Source organism: Mauremys mutica, chromosome 1 (genome assembly GCF_020497125.1).
Source record: "Mauremys mutica isolate MM-2020 ecotype Southern chromosome 1, ASM2049712v1, whole genome shotgun sequence".
Classification (NCBI taxonomy): Eukaryota; Metazoa; Chordata; order Testudines; family Geoemydidae; genus Mauremys; species Mauremys mutica.
The window spans coordinates 113,660,485-113,677,666 of record NC_059072.1 but is presented as its reverse complement, the minus strand read 5'-3'; the positions used below and the strand labels follow the sequence as shown (position 1 = coordinate 113,677,666).

General features: G+C 43.4%; 1 protein-coding gene across 1 annotated transcript; it reads left to right on the top strand.

Moving 5' to 3' along the window:
* Nucleotides 1–173: 173 nt before the first annotated feature.
* ATP6V1E1 (ATPase H+ transporting V1 subunit E1) lies at nucleotides 174–17,045 on the top strand. The gene is made up of 9 exons (XM_045002533.1): nucleotides 174–335; nucleotides 5,032–5,097; nucleotides 6,667–6,776; nucleotides 7,664–7,730; nucleotides 11,641–11,730; nucleotides 13,250–13,318; nucleotides 13,841–13,935; nucleotides 15,160–15,247; nucleotides 16,479–17,045. The coding sequence occupies exons 1-9, from the start codon at nucleotides 303–305 to the stop codon at nucleotides 16,539–16,541; spliced, it is 681 nt and encodes a 226-aa protein (XP_044858468.1). The 5' UTR covers nucleotides 174–302; the 3' UTR covers nucleotides 16,542–17,045.
* Nucleotides 17,046–17,182: the final 137 nt, after the last annotated feature.

The following is a 17,182-nucleotide window of genomic DNA, read 5'->3' as shown; positions in this document are numbered from 1 at the left end:
GCCGGGCTGGTAACTAGGACAGGGATCAACTCCCTGGCTGGGGCGGCCCCGCCCCCCGGTCTCACCAAGTCACGCGATATAGGGCTCCAGCGCGCACGCGCGCGCGCGGCCTGCCCGATGCCGTCACCCCGCGCCTCGGTTCCCATTGGCGCAGGGCAGCGGCGGTGGGCGGGGTTGGAGTGACGCAGCCCCCGCATCTGTGACCCGGCCGGCCCGGATTTGATTCAGTCAGAGCCTGAAGAGCCCGAGTGTCCCCGGCAACCGTCACCCGCCGCCCTTCTCCCGCCGCCGCCGCCGCAGCCATGGCGCTCAGCGATGCCGACGTCCAGAAACAGGTACCGGGCCCGGCCCGGCTCCTCGGGGGCTCGGGGTCAGGCCGGGGCGCGGGGCCCGGCGCGATTCTTCCCCCGCTTCTCTCGCTGGCGCTGCTCCTCCTCCCCGACCCTTTTGCTCTCGCCTGGGCTCGGGCCCTGGTGACAGGGGCGGGGGCAGGTTCATGGTTTTGTTTATTGTATAAAATCTAGTGACCAGGTCAAATAATCTTTATTTAAACACTGACCCCCCCCCCCCGAAGTACTGACCCAGTTCAGCGGTGGAGTTGATGTCCTGTCATTCACCCGTCAGCCTGGACTAATGACAACAACCGCTCTGCCCCTGAGCTCTGCCACTCACCTTTCATGTCCAAAAAACAGGCCTCGAGATTCCAAAGCAGAAGAGTTTTCTATCGCTTGGACAGAAAGTTCTCACTCTAATGGCTAGAGAATACACCGCACAGTCCTGGGGCTGCCGATGTCTGAGGCCGTGGGGAGCTTTGGGGGCAGAGTTCAGGGCCGTGGGCCAATACATCCACCCATCCTCGGGTCTCCCCATGGGCTGTGGGATCCTCCCTCATCTCCTGCCCTAAAGGTCTTGTATTGCTGCTGTCACCATGCCCAGGACCTGGGCGAGGAGCAGCTGCATTGGTGGCGGTGCTGACCCACACCAGTGCAGTTGGTGCTGGAAAGTGCTGGGGGACTGAGTGGCTGGGGGGCTCTAGCCACCCCCCAATCAACTTAGGGATTGCATTAATAACCAAAGCCCAGGTTAGGAAGAGGAGCTTGTTTCTCTCTCTTCATTCAAAGTGGACATGTTTTTTTGTCAAGGTATGAAACTACTCATTAAAACAATAGTCGTCAAAAATAAAAGCTGTCTTATCCCCTGCTGACTGGGAAGACAGAGATATTGGTAACCTATTGCTACACTCCTGGCAAAGGTAGCTGAGTAAGAAACCTCTCCCTTCCCCCATTTAAAGAGTCTCTGCTGAAGGAAGAACAGTGACAGCCTTGTACCATGGAGAAACAGCAACTGGAAAATCCTATGAATAATACCCATGCTAGACGGTGAATAAGGGGATCTGACTGCAGACTGAACAATGGCATTTAAAAAAAAATCAAAACTTGTATTGGAAGCTCAACACATCTCCCAGTAGCATTGGGAGCTCCTGTGTTGACAGGCTGCTAAAGTATTTGGATGGCTTCTGAAGACAAGAGATGATGGAAGTGGTCATGGTTGATCTTGTTTTTATCATATTATTGTGCAAGCATCGGATCACCCTAACACTCATCTGGTGTTTTGCACATGACATTAGATTATTTCCTACAGAAATTAGGTGTAAACTTGAATTTGATTATAATGGCTGAGCAGTACTCGCTTATAGTCTGGCTCTTAAAGTGTGTAGACTCTTCAATTGTTTAATGACTTTTGTACCTCAGATCTGGAGGGAAAGCAGTCAGCTGTCAACAGCAGCTTAGTTTGTGCTGCTCCTTTGTAAATTTCCACTGAAGGCTTGGTGTGTTTAAGCTATCAGGCTGTCCTTTTGAGTCCGGACACACACTGTTCTCATTGACAGTAAATAGTATCCTTGATAACAACTGGTCTGACCTGAATTGCAAATGGTGCACAGTGATGAAAATTGCACAGATCCAGTCAATGCTGGTCAGTGAAGTTTCCTCTCAAGTGATGGGCAGATCAAACAGGTTTGATGTGGGATCAGCAGTTCCTTTTCAGGTCCCATAAACACTTACTGCATCTCTTCCCTTCTCATTCAGCAAATCTGATTGGCAAAGGATCACTGTGTAGTGATTACACAAACAGTAACTTAGCATCCCTATTTGCCTTTTGAAGATCCTCCCTTAGCTCCCTACCTTCATTTGCACAACCAAACTTTTTGGCATGTCCTCAGTTATCATAACTTGAGCTGGCACTGTTAGTCACTATGGGACTGAACTTGAAGGGTGAGCTTTGACATTGGAAGGGGAATAGATCCTAACACTGGAGCTCTGTTCTGTATTCAAATCTAACAACTGTAATATATCTGTAATGGGATTTTGTTCAGCTAAAAAGTAGGGGATGATCCTATCCTTGTATCAATTGAAAATACAAAACACAGTAAACTGCATGACAGGTCAGAATAGGCCCTGGTAGAGGTAGGAAACAGTTTGACCGTATCACTTTCAATATGCTCAATATTTTCAGTTTTTAAAAAAAGAACAGGAGTACTTGTGGCACCTTAAAGACTAACAAATTTATTTTAGCATGAGCTTTCGTGAGCTACAGCTCACTTCTTCGGATGCATAGAATGGAACACACAGACAGGAGATATTTATACATACAGAGAACATGAAAAGGTGGAAGTATGCATAACAGGAAAAGTCTAATCAACTAAGATGAGCTATCATCAGCAGGAGGAAAAAAAAACTTTGAAGTGATAATTAAGATGGCCCATAGAAGGTGTGAGGAGAACTTAACATAGGGAAATAGATTCAATTAGTTTTTAAGGGACCCTCCCATGACCACTTCCAATACTTGGTTCATTCTGCAGACCATAGTTAGAAAATTGTGTTGCAGTTGGTTGAATAGTAAGCAATCCCTTTTAATGCTAACTTGATATATTACCTACCGTCTGTGGGAATTTAATCAAAGACTATTACAATTCTTGGAAAATCCACCAGCCTTCTTTCTCTAGGAAACTCTCTTGGGTAAGGGCCATCAATTTTGGGAGAAACTAAGCTCTCTTTTACAAAAATAAAACTAAGTTTGCCAAATGTCCTATTAAAACTTACACTATTTAGAGATGTGGAAGTCCCATCTTGTTCTCTGCATTCTGCAAAAAACAAAATGAGTTTTTGATCCCCTTGGTCTGAGAACTCAAGCTTTTCACAGTAATAGGATACTTTTTTGATGTTTGCAGGCAATGCTATGTGCTACTGAGATGGCAACATGGGGAAACTCTGTAGTGTCACATAATTTCTCTCTCATCCTCTGAGTAAGGAGGCAGAGTTTCTTGAGGCACCCAATGTAATCCTAGTGCTGCCAGAACTAATTCTGCCAAGTAGTATGATGCTACATAACAAACTGGTCATCCCTCCTAGCAGTGGGTATTCCCAATTTGTATTCTGAGTCCCACTGAGATACTCTGCTTCCAGCTTAGTTTGGCTCCTAAAATCAGAAAATTAACTCAATTGCTAACTCTTTCCCTCCCCACCCACTCCCAGTTCTGCTCTCTGAAACAAAGCCAGAGTTCATCCTTGGTTTGATCTGGTCATTGCTAAAATCACTATTCATGCCAGAATCACTTTCCTCTGAAGAACTGAGATTGCTTCTTTTATGATGATCCCTATGCTCTGGACTTCAGAGGATTTTAGAAAGCTGTGGCCCAATGATTCTATCCACAAAGTGGGCCCATAACTAACACCTGGAGTCATATAATCTCTGAATCCAAATCCGATTTGTTGTTTGTGTTTTCAGAACACACTCTTCATCCACTTGTTCTGCCTTGCATTTCTGAACTTCTCCATCTATGGCCTGTCTACTCACTTCACTTTCCTCTCATCCCCTGAATCACATGCTCTACTGCACATGTTGACCTATCTTCCTACTCAGATTCTTTTCTCTGTGGTCATGTGTACAAAGGATGTAAATGGGAATCCTTCCTGCATGTTGCTGTGGCTTGCCTTGTCCAAGAAAAGTCTCTTCACCACTGTCTGTATACTGAAACTGTCTGTACAGCATAGGCCACTCAATGATTAGCATACTGTTGCCCAGAGTTGGTTACAACATAGCCCTAGTCTACACTTACCGCGCGGGTCGACGCGGTGAGTTCGACTTCTCGGAGTTCGAACTATCGCGTCTGATCTAGACACGATAGTTCGAACTCCGGAAGCGCCGCGGTCGACTCCGGTACTCCACCTCGGCAGCTGGAGTTAGCAGAGTCGACCTTGGAGCCGCGGAGTTCGGTTCCGCGGCGTCTGGACGGGTACGTAGTTCGAACTAGGGTACTTCGAATTCAGCTACGCTATTCACGTAGCTGAATTTGTGTACCCTAGTTCGACCCCCATTCTTAGTGTAGACCTGCCCATAGTTTCAAGTTGCAGTGTAGTTGGGACTGCTATTGAACATGCCCAAGGCTTTAGTTTGAACTTCTAGCTCAGTCACAGAACAGTGAAGTTTACAACATACTGGAATCATATTGCAACTTGGTCCCCTGACTGTTGCATGTACAGGTCAAATGTTGTTGTTTTTAAATGGCTCTAGCTAGAAAGGTTCATGTATGCAGGTCCTTGAAGCAGTTCATAATGCACTTTAAGCTTCTCCCCACCCACCACAGACTATTGCAAAACTCTTTATGTATACTTATAATCAGGGCTTTGGAGTGAAGCCTGGAGCGCAGAGCAGTGGAGAGCAGGTTTTTGCCTGGAGCTGGAGCGGAGCCGGAGCACAGCTCCAAAGCCCTGCTTATAATCCAGAGAAGAGCTGCTGATGCTATCCAGAGAAATGGTGTTAGATGGAACCTTGTCTAAAACAGCCTCTGGCTGTTTCTCTTCTAAACTCGTGTGACTTGTTTGCTTGTTAGGTAGGAGGAAAACAAGAACCACTATTGTATGTGAGATGGGATTTGAGGGGTGTGTAGAAATATTGTGGAGTTCAAAGAAAAAGTTTGTTTCTCGAGCAAGTGCTTCTCAGCAGAATGTAACTGTGTCTATTCTATTACAGATCAAGCATATGATGGCTTTCATCGAGCAGGAAGCCAATGAAAAGGCTGAAGAAATAGATGCCAAGGTAACAAACAAACAAAGCCATTAGATGGTTTAATATCAGGAACTCCAAAAGGAGGTGGATTGCCTCTGACATTCTGAATTGCTTCCCAGTCATACAATCAAAAACAGTTCTACAATATTCCTAGAAGCCACGTTATTTTTTGTCATGTAATTCCTGTATTGGAGCAAGTTAATTACTGAATACAGTTAAATATTTTAGTTTGTGCCAAATTAATACAATCAAGGGAACTGAGCTGAAGCTGCCCTTTCACCTGGAGTCTCCTTATTAATGCGTAGATGTGAACACATTTATATGCAAGATCACATGTTGATTTGTTAATACTTCAGGGGTGCTAAGGGTAGTGTGAGCATGGATTTTGCATAAAACAAACTGGGTTAAATTGGTCCCTCTACCTTCAGTGACCCATTTCTACATTTGTTTTACTTAAGGCTTGTGTACACACAAACTTTCACCAAAATAACTAAATTGGTTTTAATTCTCACTTCTTGTTTTTTGGTGTAAATCTGTGTGTGGATGCTCTTATTCCTGAATCAAAATAGGACAGTTAATCCATTGCCAGCTATGATTTGCAGCCATGTTAAGGAACCACAGCATAGATTTAAATAGAGTTGGGGAGAAAGCATGAACACTTCTATGTTAACGAAATGGAATGCATTATGCCAAAGTTGTAAGGATCCACTAATCAATCATTAGTGGTTGACTACATTACACATTAGACCTTCTTTGCCAATATGAACTGACATAATTGGCCCTAAAGTATGGATCCGTTGGAATGATAGCCAATGTCTTGTTGAAATGAGATTATGAATATGATCAGTTTAGCACAGTAGTTTACATACTAGAAATGCTTATGCAAAGTGACTAAGCAAATACATTGCTTATTATTTCTTATTTCTTAAATCTAAAATGGGCCCTATTGCTTCTCTCAAAGTATGGGTAAATAGTCAAGACTCTCAACACTTTTGTAGCTGTGTATTTGTAAATAGTGTACAGCTCTTACCACGTTTTCATATGTGAGGGGACCAAACATGCTCTAAGAAGACAGTAACTCCCACGTGTATCCTTGTTTAAGGCTTAACGGTAAGTGGTTCAAGAACAGTAAAATAACTGTGCTACGTTGACAGTTATAATATTTAGTGATTCTTTCAGAATCTTTCCCATCGCCTTTACTGCTGCAGTCAAAGATTAAACCAATTCTAGAGTTCAGACAGAACAAGTGTCGTGGATTGGACTTCTGGTTACTCCTAGTTAGCCTACTAGTCTTTGCTCACTAGCTGATCCTTGAGAATTGTATATCATCCCTATTTCAGGAATCAAAACGGGACAGGAAAGCAAATGATAGGTGCCTTGCAGTGGTCAGATTAACGGAGCAGCAATTAGTAAGGCCCTGGTTCAGCAAAGAACATGCTTAAATCCCACTGACTTCAGTGAGATTTAAGGTACACGCTTAAATGCTTTGCTTAATTAGTACCTTGAGTCTCATCACCTAGCCTTTAGTTAGTGAAGTGAATTGAACTGAGTATCTTCTAAAAGTCTCTCAATTTCAACTGTGTGACTGTTTCTCTGTAGGCAGAAGAAGAGTTCAACATTGAGAAGGGTCGCCTGGTGCAGACACAGAGACTGAAAATCATGGAGTACTATGAAAAGAAGGAAAAACAAATTGAACAACAGAAGAAAATGTAAGTCACTTAGGCTGCCTGGCCTACTACAGAGCTTGAAAAAATCAGCAGCTTGCCAGCGATACACAATCTTTCGCTAGCAAGTGGAGAGGACGTAGCTAAACATTTTTCATATGTGAAAATTCACATTCTGCAGAAAAGGTTTAAATCCTTACTGTTGAGAAGAAAATTTGAATGTGGACTTGAGGCACTGTAATCTTCCTGAATCTGCAGAGACACTGTTGCTACTGTTTACAGCTTTCCCAAACACATCAAAATTGGCAACTCTTACGGCAGCAAAGTGAAGCTGTCCTGGCATTGATGCTCCTTACAGGAAAACATGTCCCAATAAATTGAGGCTAAGGGGTGGATAGGTAATAGACTCCAGCTCTTCGCCAAGTGAAAGATTCTGGATTGATTTGTGGTAAGGTAGGGAAGAGAAAACTCTCTCTTCCAGCAGCTGAGGGTACATGAGGGGCCTTGCTGGTAAGCTTCAGATACATCAGCCATAGGCTAATTATAAATAGTCCCAAGCAAAGTGCAGGGATAATACCTAAAGAGAACAGCAGATGTGGTGGAGGGGTCTAACAAACTCTTTATGCTCTGTCCTGCTCCATCGCTGGCACAACTAATTCTATCAGTACTGGTCTTGGTGGCTAGTTTCTCTTGAGTAGTTTTTCTGTTTTTGTTGTCACTCATGCAAATTCAATGCACACAGGATGGCTTTTATAGTAAGCGAGGAATTTATCGTAGCTGCTCTTGAAGCAGATTCCAATAAGTGAACTGGCTTGCGTTCAACACACAGTGTGTTGTTCTAACATGTAAAGCATGCAGTTAAAATATTTGCTGCGCCACTATCGCCATCTAAAGCTTGATGCACTGATTCAATTTTTCCATGCAACTTGCAGTCAGATGTCCAACCTGATGAATCAGGCAAGATTGAAGGTCCTCAAGGCAAGAGACGACCTTATTTCAGTGAGTATATATTACCTCTATAATAAAGGGACAGGGGATTCTCCCCATCAGAAGTTAAGGAATTACCTGATCCAACCACTAAACAAGCATCTGATTGATTTTTTTATTTTATTTTTTATAGTGATCAAATGAGATATGTACTTGAAGCATACGTAAACTAAAAAACTGCTGTTGCTAGCTGTCTTTAAAATAACATTCTTAGTTGGTGGCCTTCTGTACATGTGAAGTCAGGCTTTTTTGGCATACACTAGTATTGTGTTTTCACCGCTACACTTTGCTGTTTAGGGAAGAGATCTCTGTCTGCCAGGAATCTCAGTGGCAGTCTGTGGTTGAGTTCAGCCCTGGACCGCAGCTGATCTTTTATTCACAGAATGGGAAATGTCTCTTACACAACTGAGTGCAAAAAGAGGAAGCAACTGGGTGACAAGAGGCCCACAAAATGCCATGTTGCTTCAGGCAACTAGAACTGAATGTATGCAGTGATACTGAATGGCTGGGCTTCAGCAAGCTTGACGAGCACTTCCTGTAAATAAATACTACCAGAAAAATCCACATAGTGGACTGACTGTCTCCAACAGTGGCCCAGGATGGATGGAAAGGCTTTCCTCTTGGTCTGTCTGGTGGACAGTTTATGCCTGGGAGCATGAAGACTTATAACCCCTGTAATCATCTTGTCATAGATAATATATCGGTTACATTTACTGTGAATAACAGTAGCCATACTCCAATGTTACGAAAGGCCTCAGTTATAGCTTCTGTGAGAATAACCTGCCAATCACACGATATGTAAAGTCTCTTGTCCCGTCTGAGACACACTCTTGTGTGTTTCAAATACTAGGTGATGCTGCTGAGCCATCAGATAGTCCTGTTTGTGAGAACTACAGAAATGAAGAATAAAATACCATCTGTAGTATTGCTTGTTCACAACACTGTTCTGAAAAAGGATTTGGTAGCAGGGGATATCAGCATAGATATAGGATCTTTGATTCTTTCATCCTAGTGCCACATTTGTCAACCATTGTGAATTTGCTGAGATTTCTAATACTGTGTATTTAGAGGAGAAGGGTGAGGAAATAGTTAACTCCATTGTGAAACGATCTATGTTGAATAATCTCTCCCTGACCATGCTTTGAGTTGACACAGTCACATGCTTCTGAATGGTGCATCAGACATTTCCTTCCTCATTTTAAAGTATTTCAAGTCCTATTATACTAACTCAGTCTTACCTTCTTGTTACTTGGTCTCCAAAAGGCTGGCCAGTAAGGGAAGGGAACTTACAGAATTTTTGGATTCTAGGGCAGAAGGCATAACTAGGTTTGACAGTGAGGGGAACTCAGGATGGTCTTGTTAATACTCTAGCATTCAAAACATAATACACCCTCTTGTTTATCAAGACAGACTTTCCTGCCCCATGGAATCACTTGTAACCTTTAAAACAGAAGCAGGGAAATATCGATACAACAGCACATCATGGGGTTGCATCTATTTATATACGTACCATAACGTTTCAGGGGTTTTTTTTGTGGGGGGGGGGGGGGGACTGTACTCAGATCGAGACTTTATGATATTTTATTTTTCTGGGGCATTGAGGAAAGAATATTTGAAGGGGAGATGATGTGGTAGATGGGAAGAGAGTAACAGGGCAGCAACAGAAATCCTTAAACATGGACCCTAAAATAGGGTGAAGGACCTCTGTGAAGTAAGACTTGATGCTATGTTGCCTCAGAATGGAGAATCCAGACTTTAATGTCAAAGTTTACACTGACAGATGGAGCATTTTACATAATTTACCACAGACAAATATAGGTCCACAGCCATATTTATTTGAGCTCTTTCAATAGATTGATGAACAAAGTACACCTCTACCCTGATATAACGTGGTCCTCGGGAGCCAAAAATCCCTACTGCGTTATAGGTGAAACCCATTATATCAGGGTAGCGGTGGCAGGGCTCCAGCGGTGATTTAAAGAGCCCCAGGCTCCAGCCGCTGTGGGGAGCACGGGCCCTTTAAATCGCTGGCCGAGCCCTGCTGCTGCAGCTCCGGGGTAACAGCAGCAGGCTCCAGCAATGATTTATAGGGCCCAGGGCTCCCTGCAGCAGTCGGAGCCCCGGGCCCTTTAAATCGCTGTCGGAGCCCCGGGGTTACCGTGCTATATGCAAACCCATGTTATATCGGGTCACGTTATATCGGGATAGAGGTGTATATTTTTATTAATGAAAACAGGATGCTAGGAGCTATTAAAAATTAATAGAACAGGGATCTGGGTTGCGAGAATAATTAGTCTCCCTTAGGCCATGTTTAGGATGTGCTATGCTGCTTTGACTACTTTATAGATCTTATCTTAGAGTATCTAACTTCTCAAAAGTGAAGACAGCCAGGCGAGCACTCAAGAAAAATACTGCTATTCTTTGGTACTGAATTCAGTCTAAATTTAATGTCACCTCTTGTAGGCAGTACTATTTTCCCAGGCTGGAGTCTTCTACCTGGCCAGTTCTAGAACGTTATGATCACTTTGCAGATTTGCATGTGAAGGATTTCCGTACAATTTTGGGGTAGGAAAAAGAAGTTGTAGTTGACTGCTCTCTAAGGCAGCCTGTAGTATATCATAGAAATGTAGGGCTGGAGGGGACCTCAGGATATCACCATGTCAATTCCATCTCATCTTGGTGGGGATAATTTGTACCTAGACCATCCCTGACAAGTGTTTTGTCTAATCCATTCTTAGAATCTTCCAGTGATGGGGATTCCACAACCTCCCTAGGTAACCTGGTTCCAGTGTTTTACTAGCCTTAATAATTAATTAGAAAGTTTTTCTTAATAGCAAACCTAAATCATCTTTGCTTCAAACTAAGCTGATTACTTCTTATCCTACCCTCAGTGGCCATGGGGAACAATTGATCACCATCCTCTTTATGACAAACTTTTACATATTTTAAGACTTATAGCCTCCCCTCAGGCTTCTCTTCTCTTTAGACTAAATTTCCCCAATTCTTTCAACCTCTTAATAGGTCAGATTTTCTAAACCTCTTACCATTTTTGTTGCTCTCCTCTGGACTCTCCAGTTTGCCCACCTCTTTCTTAAAATGTAGTGCCCAAAACTGGATACAGTTCTCCAGCTGAGGCCTTACCAGTGCTGAGTAGAATGAGACAATTACCTCACATTGCATAAATATGACATTTCTGTTAATACATCCTGAAGCAGCAGACAGTAGGAGAAACAACTCTAGCTCATTCAGCTAGCATAGCATTAATGAACTGAATAGGCATTGCTTGTGGATAAGTAACCCTTTACTACAGTAGAACCTCAGAGTTATGAACACCTTGGGAATGGAGGTTGTTCATAACTCTGAACAAAACATCATGGTTGTTCTTTCAAAAGTTTACAACTGAACATTGACTTAATACAGCTTTAAAATTTCACTATGCAGGAGAAAATGCTGCTTTCCCTTTTATTTTTTTTAGTAGATTATGTTTAACACAGTACTGTACTAGTTCTGGGGGGGCAGGGACGGGGGAGAGAAGAGGAGGGGGTGGGGAAGGGTCTCTGCTGCTGCCTGAGTGTGTACTTCCGGTTCCAAATGAGGTGTGTGGTTGACTGGTCAGTTTGTAATTCTAGTGTTCATAACTCTGAGGTTCTACTGTACTATGATTTTTTCCTTGCCTGTAAAAAGGAATTCGTAGTTAACGTTCACTTTGGGTACTGAACAGGGTAGTGGGGAAAGAAAACCTTTTGTGAAAGCTGTTGCTCAGTGCACACAGAGAGGAGGGTCTGGATTGAATTATCAGCTGCACTGTAGGCTCGCTTCTTGGCAGGGTGCATAGCTGCACTAAGAGTACAGGAGGATGGTAGGCATAGAACCAAATGGAGAAACTGGAGGACTTTGCTGACCTGATCTCTTCTTTCTGTAGGATTTGCTGGCTGAGGCCAAGCAGAGACTTGCCAAGGTGGTGAAGGATGGTGCCAGGTACCAGACTCTGCTGGATGGACTGGTTCTACAGGTAAAATACTCAAGCCATAGTAAAAGACTGACTGCATCCCTAGCCTCAAACACAAACACTCTGTAGGAGTACTACTGCTGTTTGGAGACTACCTAGAATAGGCATATTTAAAACTACCACATTCGCTATACTTTCCAGTCTTAGCTCACAAGGCCCCACTGTACTTGAGATTGGGAAGCGGTGGGTGGGGTGCAGAAAGCTTAAATTCTTGAGTACTTTCATCTGAATGTGAGAGAAACAAACACAATGTAACGGTCACAAAACACAATATAACTGCTGCATCTTAAGATGTCCCTAAGTGAGCACAGCTCAGGAGTGTGCACTTCAGGAGAGAGATGTGCACATCTCGAGTTTCTACTGCACATACTCAGGATGAGCTCCTCAAATGCACACTCTGGAAAATATCTCCTTCAACCCCCCACAAAGTTTAGGAAAGTGCACAGTCCTGTCTGTTTTCATTCCAAATTTTACACCAAATCCAGACTTGTATGGCTGTAGTTATGAGCAGGGTTTTTTCTGTGGTTTGGTATGTCTGTCTGTCTGATAGATGCTGCTCCCCTAAACTACATGTCTGGCTAAAAATGCCACTTCAGGCTTTTTTAGCCCCATAAGTTTTACTTTTGGAATTCTTGCAAGTGCAAGTAAGGGTTTTAATGGAAACTTGTACCTCAACTATAGTGGCCACCACTGGCAACTGCTCTAATACAAGAGCTTGTCATAAATATTACCCCATGTCCTTTAGTTAGGAACTCTTTAAAGTGTAATTGTAGTTTTCTCCTCTGCAGTCTAACAGTTTCTGTTCTCTTTCAAATCTTGGTTTTGATCCAGTATTTCTTTCCTCTTGCCACCCTTCAGACTCCTCAGTGTTGAGGGTGCCTTGAAAGCTGTAGTCTGCGTTACTCCATAGCAGGGATCAATAGTGTACTTCTAATTGCCTGTCTTGCTGTCAGGCCCTGCCTGTTGCTGTTCACTTGCACACTGCATGACCCAACCTCTCTCTGTTTTAGAATGAACGTTTGTCTTGGTCAGAAGTCTGATGCACTCTGTGGTCTCCAGCGTGTAGTACTGTCCACTTATTCCTGTGACAGTTTGGCACAGTTGGTGGTATCTGTTCAGAGACCAAAGACTGCTGCATGCCTTAACTAGAAGCTGCATATTTGCTCAGTCTAGTGTCTGACTGTTTGATTCTTAGCCTGCCTTTTCTCATTCTTCTCAACCAACCCTCAGTGTTGTCCAGATTTAGTTGCTGTTGCACCCCAAAATCAGGATTATTTACTTCCTGCATGAACAAAACCTTTGGTTCCCATGGGTTGCCTAGTAATCGATAGCCAGTCCTATTTCAGAATGGTTACAAGTCCCCTTTTTATTGTCAATGAAATTTCATCTTCACTGTATGAAATAAGTAATGGCAGAAAGTTGCTTAGTCTTATAACTAACCCCCAAAAATAACAGCAGATGAATCAATTATAAGATGATGGGAGTTTCCTTCATCTCCTCTTACTACAGTTGTCTCATATAGGGTTTCTACCAGCTGCTCGAGCCCAGATTGAATGTCCGTTGCCGGAAACAGGATCTCTCTATGGTTAAGGTAAGGGGGTTCTGGCTACAGTAGCATAAAATGTCTCCTAAAAACAAAGCCAGGGGATTGTGACTGCAAAGGTCTCCCGCTTGGAACCTGTTAGGCAAGATCATAAGACAGTGGGGCTGGGGCGATTCACTACCAAGTAAAACACTTCTGTTGCAAATACCTCATCTCTTGCATTATATGCTCTTCAGGTTGGGGAGTGCCTTCCTCTGTTTGAAAAGCACCTAGCAAACTTTAGATACTGCCATAATATAAGGAATGATGGCAGCTGCTACTGGTTCAAGATTCAAAGGGAGGAGTAAATGTGTTGCAAAGTAGGTAGGCCACAACCATTTTTCCTACAGCACCACCTTCCTGGAGAGGCTGAACTAATGAATGAGATTGTGGCATCTAACTGATTATTTCCCCTCTGTGCCTGTTCCACTCATGCAAACTAAGTAGCCATCAGTTCTGTGCAATGCTAGCAGAGGGCTCCATGTGTCTTTCAAATCTCTGGCCTGAAGTGGAATATCTATTGTGTTCCAGGCTGCTGTACAGAAGAGCATCCCCATCTACAAAGCTGCTACCAAAAAAGACATTGATGTTCACATTGACCAGCAGACATTCCTGCCAGAAGATATGTAAGGAATACAGTAGCTTTTAGTGCTGAGTAGTAACTTGTTGGCGATTCAATGCACTGTTAACAGTTGAGGGAGTCTGAAACATCTCTTATGGGAAATGGCAAAAGGAGTACCACTGAGAGCACATCTGCCACTAGTTAATGGGAGTTGACTCCTCCTGACACTGAAGATCTATCCTCTTGCCTGCTGTGCAGTTTCCCAGGCAACTAAAGATGATAGTTATCTTGCTGCAGCCCCCAAACCAATTCACAGCGCAGGGGAATGTTTGGTCTAGGCCAGTGGTTCTCAAAGCCAGTCCACCGCTTGTTCAGGGAAAGGTGCCGGGCTGTTTACCTGCCACGTCTGCAGGTTCAGCCGACGGCAGCTCCCACTGGCCGCAGTTTGTCGCTCCAGGCCAATGGGCCCCTATTGGCCTGGAGCAGCGAACTGTGGCCAGTAGAAGCCGCCATCGGCGGAACCTGTGGACATGGCAGGTAAACGGCCTGGCCCACCAGAGGCTTTTCCTGAACAAGTGGCGGACTGGCTTTGAGAAGCACTGGTCTAGGCAACAGCAGTTAGTAACTCGGTATAACTTCTCAGTCTGTTAGAGTTGAAAGGAATGCAAGTGCAGCCCAAGTTTAAGGTTCAACATAAAGCAAAGAACAAAGTTGACAGGGAATGAGTGGGTTATAGGTGTCCAACTCATAGGCTTTTTCCTCCAAAACTGCCAGAAAATTGGTTCCGTAACATAGAAAAGAACACTTGAATGATGCACTCAAGTTAAGATCTAATTAACTTGTTACATAGCTGTGAATCGTACAAGAAATAACACTTCTACAGGTATCTGTATAGTACATTGCCTCTTTTCCTAAAATCTGAAAATTAACCCTCATAGCATAATTTATATTTATTGGGTGGTGGAGAAGAGGCTCAGCTGGTTACTTCAGTCAGTCATTTTTCATACCTAAAATTTCCCTAGGTCCAATCTATCCTTAAAACACTAGGTGGTGATGACCCTTACCCATTAGGATGCTCTGCAAACACCATTGTGTGGGCTTTCTCATCCTCTTCATCAGGTTATTTTAGCTTCCTGTGTAATGGGAGTAAGATTGGAGTCCATTTAAAGGCAGAAAGGAGGCCATGCACTTCTACTGATTCATCCCTTTAACACATATTCTAGCAGTTGTTTGGGAGAGTGGCTTTTTGTCCAGTTGAGGTCTATTATAATGTCTGTTTTCTCTCTAGTGCTGGAGGTGTTGAGATCTATAACAGTGATGGTAAAATCAAGGTTTCCAATACCCTGGAAAGCCGGCTGGATCTCATAGCCCAGCAGGTGAGTTTGGGAAAGCGGGAGTTGGAGCCCTCCCTACTCAATCTGCTAGGCTGTCTCCTTTCATGCCATGTTCATCTTGATTGGTAAGGTGGAAAGCTTCATCTTGAAGTCAAGTATCAGAGGGGTAGCCGTGTTAGTCTGGATCTGTAAAAGCAGCAAAGAATCCTGTGGCACCTTATAGACTAACAGACGTTTTGCAGCATGGGCTTTCGTGGGTGAATACCCACTTCTTCGGATGCAAGATATGCAAGGAATACAGTAGCTTTTAGTGCTTGCATCCGAAGAAGTGGGTATTCACCCACGAAAGCTCATGCTGCAAAACGTCTGTTAGTCTATAAGGTGCCACAGGATTCTTTGCTGATCTTGAAGTCAGCATCCCTTAGTCTCAATCATCCTCTTAATCTTCAAAATAACTTATTATGGAATCAAGTCTTTTTAGATGGATGACAAGCAAACAGTTGCAAAAAGTAGACTTGAAAATTAAACTGTCCAGCTGGTTGTATGGAGGTTGGGGAGAAGCACATCTCTACCACAGTAAGAAATTCTCTCTTCAGAGTTTTATGCTTAGCTAGGTTCTTGAGAAGCTAGATTATTGAAAGACAGTCTCTAAAAAACCAAACTGCATTGAAAGATCCTATAACTGAATAGTACAAAAATAGATGGTGTTCGTAAAACTCCACTGCTAGTGGCAGTACATGGGCTAATAGAGAACCCTTCCACTAGACAATGTGAGAATCTTCTAAAGTCCAGTGTAGAAGGAAGACCTTGCAACCCCACCATGCCTCCAATGAATCTTGGTTTTGGAAATATAGACCTCCCTATTCAAAAGACTAAATTCTGTCATTGGGAGAGATTTAGGGCAAGCTAATATAGAAACAATTCTGTGTCCATAACTAATGCAGATAATGGATTTGATCTAGGTGGGATGATCACATGCCTGAGCTTAACAGGTGATCCCTCTGGCTCAGGCTGCAACAGTGTTAGTGATTGTAGTCTGCTCACAGTGAGAGAGCACCACCAATATCGGGCAGGTGAACTTGTAAATCCCCTAAAGAGTTGGCTCCACTGACAGAAGTCCTTTATTCATTCATGTCTCCAGCATGGAACTGCAGCTTAGGATTTCTTAACTTTTGTGCATATTAAGTTGCTGTTAGTGCTTAACTATTTTAGTAGTTAGTACTGTGCTGTTCTATACAAAGCCTCTTAACTGGTGCACCCGATCTCTCAACAGATGATGCCAGAAATCCGAGGGGCACTCTTTGGTGCCAATGCCAACAGGAAGTTTTTGGACTAAACCTGAGGAAAAGTGGAATGTGTTCCACTGCCATATTGAGGAGAGATGCAAAAAAGCATCTGGTCATTTAAACTCTTTAAAAAAAGTACCTTTTCAATGCTATAATGTGTTGTCCAATGTGTGTTCTTCAGTGGAATAATTTTGCATAACTGCTGCGTTTTGCCTGACTTATCAAGTGGTTACAATGTATTAATCAAAATGAGGTGAAGACCAACCCGTCCAGAAGTGACACAGGAGAATGGATGCAGCCGGGCTCTTAGCTTGTACTGCACTCTTGTGGCTATAGTTAAATTAGTGATTGTGAAGTACTATGCTGCCCAGGGGAGCAACCTTTCTAGTTAAGGGCTTCTCAGTGTTCTGTTACACAGAGGGCATGCACCCTTTCCCTGGGCGAGAAGTGTAGCTTGTTACTTGGTCAGGCCCAGAGTTTTCTGTTCTGTATATGTGAGTAAAAGTCTGAGCCTATACTACTTAATTTATTAAAAATAAAAAGATGTGTGTATACAGAGTGCACTGTAGTCTTTGACCAGCATGCTGTGACTCAATAACTAGAAGAGGTTGGGTAGGGATGTCTAGGTCACCAGCTCTAACAGGATCTTCTGTCTGTAGGTACTTGCTAACTCTCAATTTTAGCACACTTG

Bases quoted from the DNA above. Each gene is read 5' to 3' on its own strand.
- ATP6V1E1 (XM_045002533.1), top strand. From the start codon at position 303: ATGGCGCTCAGCGATGCCGACGTCCAGAAACAG. The intron at 336-5,031 runs GTACCGGGCCCG...ATTCTATTACAG, and splicing joins ATGCCGACGTCCAGAAACAG to ATCAAGCATATGATGGCTTT. The intron at 15,248-16,478 runs GTGAGTTTGGGA...ATCTCTCAACAG, and splicing joins TGGATCTCATAGCCCAGCAG to ATGATGCCAGAAATCCGAGG.